Source organism: Salvelinus alpinus, chromosome 8, assembly GCF_045679555.1.
Source record: "Salvelinus alpinus chromosome 8, SLU_Salpinus.1, whole genome shotgun sequence".
NCBI classification, from domain to species: Eukaryota; Metazoa; Chordata; class Actinopteri; order Salmoniformes; family Salmonidae; genus Salvelinus; species Salvelinus alpinus.
The window spans coordinates 48,470,896-48,485,660 of record NC_092093.1 but is presented as its reverse complement, the minus strand read 5'-3'; the positions used below and the strand labels follow the sequence as shown (position 1 = coordinate 48,485,660).

Below are 14,765 nucleotides of genomic sequence, written 5' to 3'. Positions count from 1 at the left end.
TGTATTTTGTATAATATTTTGCCATTTACATCAATATAAACACACAATCCCTGTTTGATGTTAGTCAATATAAACACAATCCCTGTTTAATATTAGCAATATAAACACACAAACCCACCACTCAAAGTTTGGGGTCACTTAGAAATGTCCCTGTTTTAAAAGAAACACCAGTCTCAACATCAACAGTGAAGTGGCGACTCTTGGATGCTGGCCTTCTAGGCAGAGTTCCTCTTTCCAGTGTCTGTGTACTTTTGCCCATCTTAATCTTTTCTTTTTATTGGCCAGTCTGAGATATGTCTTTTTCTTTGCAACTCTGCCTAGAAGGCCAGCATCCCGGAGTCGCCTCTTCACTGTTGACGTTAGACTGGACAGAGGAACTCTGCCTAGAAGGCCAGCATCCCGGAGTCGCCTCTTCACTGTTGACGTTGAGACTGATGTTTTGCGGGTACTATTTAACTTTTTAAGGCTAGGGGGCAGTATTCAGAAGTTTGGATGAATGAGGTGCCCAAAGTAAACTGCCTGTTACTTGGGCCCAGAAGCTAGGATATGCATATGCATGGTAGTATTGGTAGTATTGGATAGAAAACATTCTAAAATTTCTTAAAACTGTTAAAATAATGTCTGTGAGTATAACAGGCCTGATTTGGCAGGCAAAACCCACAGGACAATCCATCCAGGAACTTTTTTTTTTAGGTCATTGGACTTTTCAATGCTTTTCTATGGAAAAGTCTAATAATTAGGACCCAGATTGCAGTTCCTATGGCTTCCACTAGATGTCAACAGTCTTTAGAAATTGATTTTGTTTTTTGTGACACCTGTGCAGGTTATGAATTCATGTTAATGCAGGAAGTGGGTGAGGCGCTGTCCTCAGACGATGAAATGCTTTCTCCGTAAAGCCTATTTTAAATCGGACAAAGCGGTTCGATTACCAAGATTCTAAGCTAAATAATGGTGTATAACACTTGTATTTTTATGAATGTTTAATATTACTACTTTTGTATTTTGATTTTTGCGCTCTGCAATTTCACCGGATGTTGTCGAGGTGGGACGCTAGCTTCCCAATGATCCGAAAGAAGTTACCAACCTATAGTTTTGTCAAGTCGGTTAGGACATCTACTTTGTGCATGACACAAGTCATTTTTACAACAATTGTTTACAGACAGATTATTTCACTTATAACTCACTGTATCACAATTCCAGTGGGTCAGAAGTTTACATACACTAAGTTGACTGTGCCTTTTAAACAGCTTGGAAAATTCCAGAAAATACTGTCATGGCTTTAGAAGCTTCTGATAGGCTAATTGACATCATTTGCGTCAATTGGATGTATTTCAAGGATGTATTTCAAGGCCTACCTTCAAACTCAGTGCTGATTTGCTTGACATCATGGGAAAATCAAAAGAAATCAGCCAAGACCTCAGAAAAAAAATTGTAGATCTTGACAAGTCTGGTTCATCCTTGGAACGTTGCAGTATTAACACCATGGGACCACGCAGCCGTTAAACCGCTCAGGAAGGAGACGTGTTCTGTCTCCTAGAGATTAACGTACTTTGGTGCGAAAAGTGCAAATCAATCCCAGAACAACAGCAAAGGACCTTGTGAAGATGCTGAAGGAAACAGTTACAAAAGTATCTATATCCACAGTAAAACAAGTCCTATATCAACATAACCTGAAAGGCTGCTCAGCAAGGAATAAGCCACTGCTCCAAAACCGCCATAAAAAAGCCAGACTACGGTTTGCAACTGCACATGGGGACAAAGATCGTACTTTTTGGAGAAATGTCCTCTTGTCTGATGAAACAAAAATGGAACTGTTTGGCCATAATGACCATCATTATGTTTGGAGGAAAAAGGGGGAGGCTTGCAAGCCAAAGAACACCATTCCAACCGTGAAGTATGGAGGTGGCAGCATCATGTTGTGGGTTGTGCTTTGCTGCAGGAGGGACTGGTGCACTCACAAAATAGATGGCATCATGATGATGGAAAATTATGTGGATATATTGAAGCAACATCTCAAGACATCAGGCAGGAAGTTAAAGCTTGGTCGCAAATGGGTCTTCCAAATGAACAATGACCCCAAGCATACTTCCAAAGTTGTGGCAAAATGGCTTAAGGACAACAAAGTCAAGGTATTGGAGTGGCCATCACAAAGCCCTGACCTCAATCCCATAGAAAACGTGTTGGCAGAACTGAAAAAAGCTTCTGTGAGCAAGGAGACCTACATACCTGACTCAGTTACACAAGCTCTGTCTGGAGGAATGGGCCAAAATTCACCCAATTTATTGATGGAAATTTGTGGAAGGCTACCTGAAAAGTTTGACCCAAGTTAAACTTTTTAAAGGCAATGCTACCAAATACTAATTGAGTGTATGTAAACTTCTGACCCACTGGGAATGTGATGAAAGAAATAAAAGCTGAAATAAATCATTATCTCTAATATTATTCTGACATTTCACATTTTTCAAGGAAAGTGGTGATCCTAACTGACCTAAAACAGCACATTTTTACAGGGATTAAATGTCAGGAATTGTGAAAAACTGAGTTTAAATGTATTTGGCTAACGTGTATGTAAGCTTCCGACTTCAACTGTAATATACACTTTAAAAGTTCTAACTCTAGTAGCAATAGAGCAAAATCTGAAATAAACAAACATAGAACAAAACAAGAAACACGAGTAGCGTACAGACATGAAACATATCATCAGAAACAATAACGCCTGGGGAAAGAACCAAAGGGAGTGACAAATATAGGGGAGGTCATCAGGAAGGTGATGGAGTCCAGGTGAGTCTCATGAGGCGCAGGTGTGCATAACGATGGTGTCAGGTGTGCGTAATAAAGAGTAAATTGGCGACGTCGAGCGCCGGAGAGATGGAGAGGGAGTAGACGTGACAGTGGCCAGAAACAATTAATTCAGACAGACAGTTAGTACATTCATCTTAAGATGGCTATGTGAGAAAAACCACATATCACAGTCAAACAGTATAAGAAAATTCCATTCCAGTTAAACAATGGATATATAGCATTTTGCAAAAAATAGATACATATACATTGAACAAAAATATGAACGCAACATATAAAGTGTTGGTCCCATGTTTCATGAGCTGAAATGAAAGATAACACTACAAAAAATGCCACAGATGTCTCAAGTTTTGAGGGAGCGTGCAGTTGGCATGATGACTGCTGGAATGTCCACCAGAGCTGTTGCCAGAGAATTTAAAGTACATTTCTCTACAATATGCCGCCTAAACTGAAAACTAAACTAAACTAAACTAAACGCTTAAACGCACAAACTGTCAGAAACAGTCTCAGAGATAACTCAGACATCGTGTACTCATCTGCCAACTCTTTGTACTCACCATGGTCTTGACCTCTGGATCTTTGCCTGCCCATACTATAACCCCACTGCAGTTCAGGCGTCATAACTCATTTATGTGGGCAAATGCGCACCTTCAATTTCCACTGGCATGTTGAAGAGGTGTACTTTTCTCAGATGAATCCTGGTTTCATCTGTATACATGGCAGACATCGTGTATGGCGTTGTGTGGGCGAGTCATCGTGTATGGCGTTGTGTGGGCGACCCATCGTGTATGGGCGAGCGGTTTGCTGATGTCAACGTTGTGAACAGAGTTGTCCCTTGTTGGTGGTGAGGTTATGGTATGGACAGGCGTCAGCTACGGTCAACGAACACAATTGCATTTTATCAATGGCAATTTTAATGCACAGAGATACTGTGACAAGATCCTGAGGCCAATTGTCATCCATTCATCTCCTTGTGTTTCAGCATGATAATGCACAGCCCCGTGTCGCAAGGATCCTACACAATACCTGGAAGCTGAAAATGTCCCATTTCTTCCATGGCCTGCATACTCAGCAGACATGTCATCCATTGAGCATGTTTGGGATGCTCTGGATCGATGTGTATGCAGGCGTGTTCCAGTTCCCTCCAATATCCAGCAACTTCAGACAGCCATTGAAGAGGAGTGGGACAACATTCCAAAGGCAACAATCAACAGCCTGATCAATTCTACATGAAGGAGATGTGTCGGGCTGCATGAGTCAAATGGTGGTCACACCAGATACTGACTGGTTTTCTGATCCACACCCCTACTTTGTTTTAGGTATATGTGACCAGCAGTTGCATATCTATATTCCCAGTCAGGTGAAAGCCATAGATTAGAGCCTAATACATTTATTTCAGTTTACTGAGTGGCGTGGTGGTCTAAGACACTGCGTCGCAGTACAAGAGGCGTCACTGCAGTACCCGGTTTGAATCCAGGCTGCATCACATCCGGCCGTGATTGGGAGTGCCATAGGGCGGTGCACTGTTGGCCCAGCGTTGTCCGGGTTTGGCCGGGGTAAGCCGTCATTGTAAATAATAATTTGTTGGTCACAGGTATCTGTATTCCCAGTCATGTGAAACCCATAGATCAGGGACAAATGTATTTATTTAATTGACTAATTTCATTATTCATTTCCTTATATGAACATTATATGAACTGTAACTCAGTAAAATATTTGAAATGGTTGCATGTTGCATTTATATTTTCGTTCAGAATTCATCTAAAATCTATGAATGAAAAATCTGAGAACAGTAATATTTTACACACGCATGAAGGTGTCCATAAGCAATAACCGTAATGAAGAAAAACAAACACATTTGTGAAAAAAATTCTGGATATAGCGTTTTGGAAATAAACTATTTTCTTGTCGGCTACATGTGTGGCACTTTCCGCAGCACACAACATTTGGAACATTCAGATAGAAATATGTAACTCAGAACAAACATGCCACTCTGCCACGTAGACCAAGGAATTATGTCTGCTCTGTTCATGGCATTTCTACCTGCAACGTTCAACAACGTTTGGCAACTGAACGTGTTCGTGTTCGTGATCTTGACGGTGGCAGTAGCTAGTCATGTGGACGGACACCGCCCCCTAGTGGAGAAGTTCTGGTATTACAGGAAATGGCCATGACAAGTATAGAGAATATTATAGATGGAACTCCAGTCTTGTTTTCACCTCATTTAACACATGATTTACAAAAGGCACATCTCAAAAGGTGGTCCAGGTATGACATAGACAATGGGGGGGGGGCTTTTCCTCTTTAGATCTCTATTGGTCTTCAAGCAAGGGGGGGGCTGATGACATCAGAAGGCACATTCAGACTACCTCCTTGAATGCCCTACTCAAATCAAATCAAAGCAAAGTTTATTTGTCACGTGCGCCAAATACAACAGGTGTAGACCCTACAGTGAAATGCTAACTAACCAACAGTGCAAAATAAGGTATTAGGTGAACAATAGGTAAGTAAAGAAATAAAACAACAGTAAAAAGACAGTGAAAAATAACAGTAGAGAGGCTATATACAGTAGAGAGGCTATATACAGTAGAGACGCTATATACAGTAGAGAGGCTATATACAATAGAGAGGTTATATACAGTAGAGAGGCTATATACAGTAGAGGCTATATACAGTAGAGAGGCTATATACAGTAGAGGTTATATACAGTAGAGAGGCTATATACAGTAGAGGTTATATACAGTAGAGAGGATATATACAGTAGAGGCTATATACAGTAGAGAGGCTATATACAGTAGAGGTTATATACAGTAGAGAGGTTATATACAGTAGAGAGGCTATATACAGTAGAGAGGCTATATGCAGTAGAGAGGCTACATACAGTAGAGAGGCTATATACAGTAGAGGCTATATACAGTAGAGAGGCTATATACAGTAGAGGTTATATACAGTAGAGAGGATATATACAGTAGAGAGGCTATATACAGTAGAGAGGCTATATACAGTAGTGAGGCTATATACAGTAGCGAAGCTATATACAGTAGGGAGGCTATATACAGTAGAGAGGCTATATACAGTAGATGCTATATACAGTAGAGAGGCTACATACAGTAGAGAGGCTATATACAGTAGAGGCTATATACAGTAGAGAGGCTATATACAGTAGAGGTTATATACAGTAGAGAGGCTATATACAGTAGAGAGGCTATATACAGTAGAGAGGCTATATACAGTAGTGAGGCTATATACAGTAGCGAGGCTATATACAGTAGGGAGGCTATATACAGTAGAGAGGCTATATACAGTAGAGGCTATATACAGTAGAGGCTATATACAGTAGAGGCTATATACAGTAGAGAGGTTATATACAGTAGAGAGGCTATATACAGTAGTGAGGCTATATACAGTAGTGAGGCTATATACAGTAGGGAGGCTATATACAGTAGAGAGGCTATATACAGTAGAGAGGTTATATACAGTAGAGACGCTATATACAGTAGAGAGGCTATATACAGTAGTGACGCTATATACAGTAGCGAGGCTATATACAGTAGGGAGGCTATATACAGTAGAGAGGCTATATACAGTAGAGAGGCTATATACAGTAGAGGCTATATGCAGTAGAGAGGCTATATACAGTAGAGAGGTTATATACAGTAGAGAGGCTACATACAGTAGCGAGGCTATAACAGTAGCGAGGCTATATACAGTAGAGAGGCTATATACAGTAGAGAGGCTATATACAGTAGAGAGGCTATATACAGTAGAGGCTATATACAGTAGAGAGGCTATATACAGTAGAGAGGCTATATACAGTAGCGAGGCTATATACAGTAGAGAGGCTATATACAGTAGAGGCTATATACAGTAGAGAGGCTATATACAGTAGCGAGGCTACATACAGGCACCGGTTAGTCGGGCTGATTGAGGTAGTATGTACATGTAGATATGGTTAAAGCGACTATGCGTATATGATAAACAGAGAGTAGCAGCAGTGTAAAGAGGGGGTTGGGGGGCGGGACAATGCAAATAGTCTGGGTAGCCGTTTGATTACCTGTTCAGGAGTCTTATGGCTTGGGGGTAGAAGTTGTTGAGAAGCCTTTTGGTCCTAGAATTGGCGCTCTGGTACTGCTTGCCGTGCGGTAGTAGAGAGAACCGTCTATGTTCTATGACTGGGGTGGCTGGGGTCTTTGACAATATTTAGAGCCTTCCTCTGACATCGCCTGGTATAGAGGTCCTGGATGGCAGGAAGCTTTCCCCGGTGACGTACTGAGCCGTACGCACTACCCTCTGTAGTGCCTTGCGTCGGAGGCCGATCAGTTGCCGTACCAGGCAGTGATGCAACCAGTCAGGATGCTCTCGATATTGCAGCTGTAGAACCTTTTGAGGATCTGAGGACCCATGCCAAATCTTTTTAGTTTCCTAAGGGGGAATAGGCTTTGTTGTGGCCTCTTCACGACTGTCTTGATGTGTTTCACCATTCTAGTTTGTTGGTGATGTGGACACGTCGTTGTCGGTGATCAGGCCTACCACCGTTGTGTCGTCTGCAAACTTCATGATGGTGTTGGGAGTCGTGCCTGGCCATGCAGTCGTGGGTGAACAGGGAGTACAGCAGGGGACTGAGCACGCACCCCTGGGGAGCTCCAGTGATGAGGATCAGCATGCCAGTTGTGTTGCTACCTACCCTCACCACCTTGAACTATCCAGTTTTGTCCCCCCAAAATTAAATACATTTTCCTCAAAACACATTTTTACCTTTTAGTATGTACTTTACTGTATATACTTGAGATATCACTTTTCAACAGTAAAAGTTCAGAAATCACTGGAGGATGTTTTTAATACTGAATATTATGTCAAATTTCCCACAAAATTACAATCACATGAAAACAATAAACAATATTAAGTTACATAAATACACAAATAAATAAATAAAATATCAAAAGTCTCAAAATACTACGTCTCGAGCAAAACACAGTAGCATATACGGTAACTTAATATACTGTTGACACAGAACATATTAAGGTCTTCCGATTTACCAAAAAATATAACATGTTTTTGTAGATTTCTTCTTTAAGCTACAGAGCATTTCTTCATCTCTCATTTCCTTTTCACGTTCCCTTCAGCATAGTGGTTTAGATAAAGATGGTGTTCATTTTATTTTCACTTGTGGCAAATGGGTAAAGTGGTACCACACAACCCTTTATCAGACTGAGGGTTGTGGGCAACGCAACCACAATGTACACACTGTAAAAACACACATACGAACACGCCTTTATATACAATCTCTTAATATATACAGAACAATGGACACTGACACACCTGGTTTGACTGGTTTAGCTGCAATGGGTACCAACCCCAGAAGCTAAAACTAGTGCCAGCGGCCATTACATTACATTCACCTGTAATCCCTTGGTAGATCTATTTCTAAGGTTCTTACTATGCCAACAAGATATGTCACACATAGTGCCATGTCTATCTGAGACCTTGTCCATGACCAGCAGGAAGTTATAGCTCCAGGAGTGCAGACTGTCTGAGATGTAGACTACTCCTCAGCTGCTAGGGTTGGTTACCGCTCTCAAAGAACATGAAATCCTGAAAGAAAACATGCAATCACAAACATCAACAAATAGAATAGAATAGAGAATAGCACAGCATAGCAAACCACAGCATAGCTTAGCATAGCATAGCAAACCACAGCATAGCTTAGCATAGCATAGCAAACCACAGCATAGCTTAGCATAGCATAGCAAACCACAGCATAGCTTAGCATAGCATATAGCATAGCACATCATAGCATGAAGTAAAATACTAGACTTACGATGAGGAAACAAGCTCCTATCATCACAGCCTTCATCTTCACGTCAAGATCCATGGGGAACTGGATTCCAAAGTTATCAGCGTCCGTGAACGCCTCACGGAGTAGACCGGTCCACTGCTTGCTGATCTTCCCTATCTTATCCACTTCATCCATGGTCACTATCTGGAGAGGAGGGAACAGTAGGCTACAGTCACTTTACACACAGAGAGATGAAGCTGAATCAACTTTTTCCCCCCCCAAAAACATAATTTTTATGTTTTTATTATATTTGATATTAACTTTTTTTTTTCATGTTACTATTAATTTTCTATTAATTTTTTCTGTTTAATTTATTTTTTATAATATTTTTTATTTATATATTTTTTTGTATTTTTTTTCCGGGGTATTTTTCTTAAAACTGCATTGTTGGACCTGTTATGGCTGCAGGTGGCGTATTGGAAAAACTGGAAAATATGTGCCAATTTTCAAACGGCCTCTTAATCAATTTTTGCTCTTACAATATGCATATTAATATTAATATTGGATAGAAAACAATCTCTAGTTTCTAAAACCGTTCTAATTTTTTCTCTGAGTGGTACAGAAGTCATTTGGCAGCACTTTCCCTGACCAAGAAGTAGAATGTCAGAAATCTATGCTCGCTTCAACGTTATGCCTATACATGGTCATTATACGTAAGACCCTACGTATACTCCGTACGCCTTGCTCTGGGTGTCAAGAGGGTATGAGAGAAGAAATTTAGTGAATATCTTGTTCAGAGGTTGAATAAGAGCTATTTCTTTGACGTGACCGACCACTTCCGGAAGTCTGAAGCGCGCGTCTTGGGAGTGATATTGTGTTCTGTTTTGCTGCTGTTTTGGACGGGAACAATCTCCGGCTGGGTTTTTATTTGATAAATGAGACCATATCATCGTAATGTATGTTTTTTCAATATAGTTTAATCAGATTATTTGAATTTTTTTCGGGAGTTTTGCCGTGTTTCGGTCTCTGATTTTTTTAACGTTGGACAAATCCGTGCCAGTCGACCAGTGCCAATGCTAAGTGAGAAGGGAAAGTTGCCATCCTGACTCAAAACAACGACTCATCTGGACAAAGGACACCCTGATCAACATTCTGATGAAAGATCAGCCAAAGTAAGACCCAATTTATAATGTTATTTCATATATCTGTCGTGCATGTCAACTGGTCGTGCGCGCCCAAGTGTGTCTGGCTATTGTGGCTATGCTAACATAGCGCTACATTTTGTTTTCGCTGTAAAACATTTAAGAAATCGGAAATATTGTCTGGAATCACAAGAATCCTGTCTTTCAATTGCTGCAATGTATGTATTTCTCAGATATGTTTTATGATGAGTAATTAGTTATTTGACGTTGGTGTCTGTAAATGTTATGGCTGCTTTCGGTGCAATTTCTGATTGTAGCTGAAATGTAATTTATGATTTATACCATAAATATGCACATTTTTCCAAAAAAACATATGCTATACAATAAATATGTTATCAGACTGTCATCTTATGAAGTTGTTTCTTGGTTAGTGGCTATATATATCTTTATTTGGTTGAATTAGTGATAGCTAGTGACGGAGTAAAAAACTGATGGAGTTAGAAAAGTGCTCTCTTTTGCTGACGTGGTTAGCTAATAGATTTACATATTTTGTCTTCCCTGTAAAACATTTTAAAAATCGGACATGTTGGCTTGATTCACAAGATGTCTACCTTTCATATGCTGTATTGGACTTGTTAATGTGTGAAAGTTAAATATTTTAACAAACTAGATTTTGAATTTCGCGCCATGCACTTGAAATGGCAGTTGTCATAGGTGTACCTGTGTGGGGATTGCAGCCCAAACAGGTTTTAAGGGCTTGTAAGTAAGCATTTCACTGTAAGGTAACCTGTAACCTGTTGTATTCGGCGTATGTGACAAGTAAAATTAGATTTGATATGATATTATTATCTTCCGGGTGTTACTAGATTGAAAGTGATGAAATGGAGAAGTTGTTAAACTTGTTTGTTTCAATTCATCGTAACATATTTGCTTTACTAGTCTGCCTGCTGTCCAATCACAATCTTTAACATAATAAATCGTTTTTCTTTTTTGTGAGATCATCTTTAGTTTCTCCTGAAATAAATTCAAACTTTGAAGGAATTTGAATGGCAATATTATGCTTTTGGCTAAACTCTTCTTCATCACGGTAAAGTTCAATGTCTTTGAGCCAAACAGCCTTCAGAGCCTAATGAACCAGCATGCAAGAATGGCAACACGGTAACACTGTCTCACAAAAACACACAATACATTGTTTGGGTCGTAACATGTTTTACATCGTTCAGAGACGAACAGACAAGATGATGCCTCATAAGACCCACCAGGATCCCCAGAACCAGAACATTTCACCATGTCACATCCTGTTTTCATAGATTTCATCATGTTCAGTGTGTGGGGTGTGTGTGTGTGTGTGTGTGTGTGTGTGTGTGTGTGTGTGTGTGTGTGTGTGTGTGTTTGTGTTTGGACAAACATACAGTACGTACCTCAAAGTCAACGTCCGGCAAGCAACTCCAGCCACAGAAGGGTCCGTGCAGCCTCAGCACAGCCTCTCTGTGTTCATTCTCTATGATGAACTTGGGGGAGAAGGGGTGCCACTGCTGGACCACGTAGCCTACCGTGTTCCCTGGGGGGGCCTGCACCTCCAGCTGAGACAGGGGCGGTGGGGTAATATAACAGAGAGTGGTGGTGGGGTAATATAACAGAGAGGGGTGGTGGGGTAATATAATAGAGAGGGGTGGTGGGGTAATATAATAGAGAGGGGTGGTGGGGTAATATAATAGAGAGGGGTGGTGGGGTAATATAATAGAGAGGGGTGGTGGGGTAATATAATAGAGAGGGGTGGTGGGGTAATATAATAGAGAGGGGTGGTAGGGTAATATAATAGAGAGGGGTGGTGGGGTAATATAATAGAGAGGGGTGGTGGGGTAATATAATAGAGAGGGGTGGTAGGGTAATATAATAGAGAGGGGTGGTAGGGTAATATAATAGAGAGGGGTGGTGGGGTAATATAATAGAGAGGGGTGGTAGGGTAATATAATAGAGAGGGGTGGTGGGGTAATATAATAGAGAGGGGTGGTAGGGTAATATAATAGAGAGGGGTGGTGGGGTAATATAATAGAGAGGGGTGGTGGGGTAATATAATAGAGAGGGGTGGTAGGGTAATATAATAGAGAGGGGTGGTGGGGTAATATAATAGAGAGGGGTGGTGGGGTAATATAATAGAGAGGGGTGGTGGGGTAATATAATAGAGAGGGGTGGTGGGGTAATATAATAGAGAGGGGTGGTGGGGTAATATAATAGAGAGGGGTGGTAGGGTAATATAATAGAGAGGGGTGGTAGGGTAATATAATAGAGAGGGGTGGTAGGGTAATATAATAGAGAGGGGTGGTGGGGTAATATAATAGAGAGGGGTGGTAGGGTAATATAATAGAGAGGGGTGGTGGGGTAATATAATAGAGAGGGGTGGTAGGGTAATATAATAGAGAGGGGTGGTAGGGTAATATAATAGAGAGGGGTGGTGGGGTAATATAATAGAGAGGGGTGGTGGGGTAATATAATAGAGAGGGGTGGTGGGGTAATATAATAGAGAGGGGTGGTAGGGTAATATAATAGAGAGGGGTGGTGGGGTAATATAATAGAGAGGGGTGGTGGGGTAATATAATAGAGAGTGGTGGTGGGGTAATATAATAGAGAGGGGTGGTGGGGTAATATAATAGAGAGGGGTGGTGGGGTAATATAATAGAGAGTGGTGGTGGGGTAATATAATAGAGAGGGGTGGTAGGGTAATATAATAGAGAGGGGTGGTGGGGTAATATAATAGAGAGGGGTGGTGGGGTAATATAATAGAGAGGGGTGGTAGGGTAATATAATAGAGAGGGGTGGTAGGGTAATATAATAGAGAGGGGTGGTGGGGTAATATAACAGAGAGGGGTGGTGGGGTAATATAACAGAGAGGGGTGGTGGGGTAATATAATAGAGAGGGGTGGTGGGGGTAATATAACAGAGAGGGGTGGTGGGGTAATATAATAGAGAGGGGTGGTGGGGTAATATAATAGAGAGGGGTGGTGGGGTAATATAATAGAGAGGGGTGGTGGGGTAATATAATAGAGAGGGGTGGTGGGGTAATATAATAGAGAGGGGTGGTAGGGTAATATAATAGAGAGGGGTGGTGGGGTAATATAATAGAGAGGGGTGGTGGGGTGATATAATAGAGAGGGGTGGTGGGGTAATATAATAGAGAGGGGTGGTGGGGTAATATAATAGAGAGGGGTGGTGGGGTAATATAATAGAGAGGGGTGGTGGGGTAATATAATAGAGAGGGGTGGTAGGGTAATATAATAGAGAGGGGTGGTGGGGTAATATAATAGAGAGGGGTGGTAGGGTAATATAATAGAGAGGGGTGGTGGGGTAATATAATAGAGAGGGGTGGTAGGGTAATATAATAGAGAGGGGTGGTGGGGTAATATAATAGAGAGGGGTGGTAGGGTAATATAATAGAGAGGGGTGGTGGGGTAATATAATAGAGAGGGGTGGTGGGGTAATATAACAGAGAGGGGTGGTGGGGTAATATAATAGAGAGGGGTGGTGGGGTAATATAATAGAGAGGGGTGGTAGGGTAATATAATAGAGAGGGGTGGTGGGGTAATATAATAGAGAGGGGTGGTAGGGTAATATAATAGAGAGGGGTGGTAGGGTAATATAATAGAGAGGGGTGGTGGGGTAATATAATAGAGAGGGGTGGTAGGGTAATATAATAGAGAGGGGTGGTGGGGTAATATAACAGAGAGGGGTGGTGGGGTAATATAATAGAGAGGGGTGGTGGGGTAATATAATAGAGAGGGGTGGTGGGGTAATATAATAGAGAGGGGTGGTGGGGTAATATAATAGAGAGGGGTGGTAGGGTAATATAATAGAGAGGGGTGGTGGGGGTAATATAACAGAGAGGGGTATTATAATAGTGGAGAAGGTGGGTTGGTTTGAATAGTGGAGAAGGTGGGTTGGTTTGAACAGTGGAGAAGGTGGGTTGGTGATTGAACAGTGGAGAAGATGGGTTGGTGATTGAACAGTGGAGAAGATGGGTTGGTGATTGAACAGTGGAGAAGATGGGTTGGTTTGAACAGTGGAGAAAGACGGGTTGGTTTGAACAGTGGAGAAGGTGGGTTGGTTTGAACAGTGGAGAAGGTGGGTTTGGTGTTTGAACAGTGGAGAAAGACGGGTTGGTTTGAACAGTGGAGAAGATAGGTTGGTTTGAATAGTGGAGAAGGTGGGTTGGTTTGAACAGTGGAGAAGGTGGGTTGGTGATTGAACAGTGGAGAAGATGGGTTGGTGATTGAACAGTGGAGAAGATGGGTTGGTGATTGAACAGTGGAGAAGGTGGGTTGGTTTGAACAGTGGAGAAAGACGGGTTGGTTTGAACAGTGGAGAAGGTGGGTTGGTTTGAACAGTGGAGAAGGTGGGTTTGGTGTTTGAACAGTGGAGAAAGACGGGTTGGTTTGAACAGTGGAGAAGATGGGTTGGTGATTGAACAGTGGAGAAGGTGGGTTGGTTTGAACAGTGGAGAAGATGGGTTGGTGATTGAACAGTGGAGAAGATGGGTTGGTGATTGAACAGTGGAGAAGGTGGGTTGGTGATTGAACAGTGGAGAAGGTGGGTTGGTGATTGAACAGTGGAGAAGATGTGTTGGTGTTTGAACAGTGGAGAAGGTGTGTTGGTGATTGAACAGTGGAGAAGGTGGGTTGGTTTGAACAGTGGAGAAGGTGGGTTGGTTTGAACAGTGGAGAAGGTGGGTTGGTTTGAACAGTGGAGAAAGACGGGTTGGTTTGAACAGTGGAGAAGGTGGGTTTGGTGTTTGAACAGTGGAGAAGTAAAGAGGAAGATTGTGAAGGGGGATTAAGAAGGAAAGAAGGAAGGAAACATGCTTGAGAGTTAAAGAACAATATATCTGAACAGAAACAATGAGGTATGTGTGATAAGACATGAAGCTCTATTTCCTTTAGGTGTAAAACATTTAGAAAGGGGACCTGCCCCGTCAATAACCAGTTCTAGGGAAGAGTCTCAGAGACTGAAGTCAACTCACCTCTGGGGACCTGCCCCGTCAATAACCAGTTCTA

The 14,765-nt window shown here is 41.7% G+C and overlaps 1 protein-coding gene across 5 annotated transcripts in view; it reads right to left on the bottom strand.

Moving 5' to 3' along the window:
* Window positions 1-7,618: 7,618 nt before the first annotated feature.
* LOC139583237 (phospholipid scramblase 1) overlaps window positions 7,619-14,765 on the bottom strand; it is a 9,827-nt gene continuing 2,680 nt past the window's right edge. For all 5 annotated transcript variants that reach the window (XM_071414085.1, XM_071414087.1, XM_071414084.1 and 2 more), the window contains 3 exons: window positions 11,139-11,300; window positions 8,618-8,779; window positions 7,619-8,391 (listed from right to left, as the gene is read on the bottom strand). In XM_071414085.1, coding sequence (XP_071270186.1) covers window positions 8,356-8,391; window positions 8,618-8,779; window positions 11,139-11,300 — 360 coding nt within the window. In that variant the 3' untranslated portion in view covers window positions 7,619-8,355. The remainder of the gene's footprint in view (window positions 8,392-8,617; window positions 8,780-11,138; window positions 11,301-14,765) is intronic.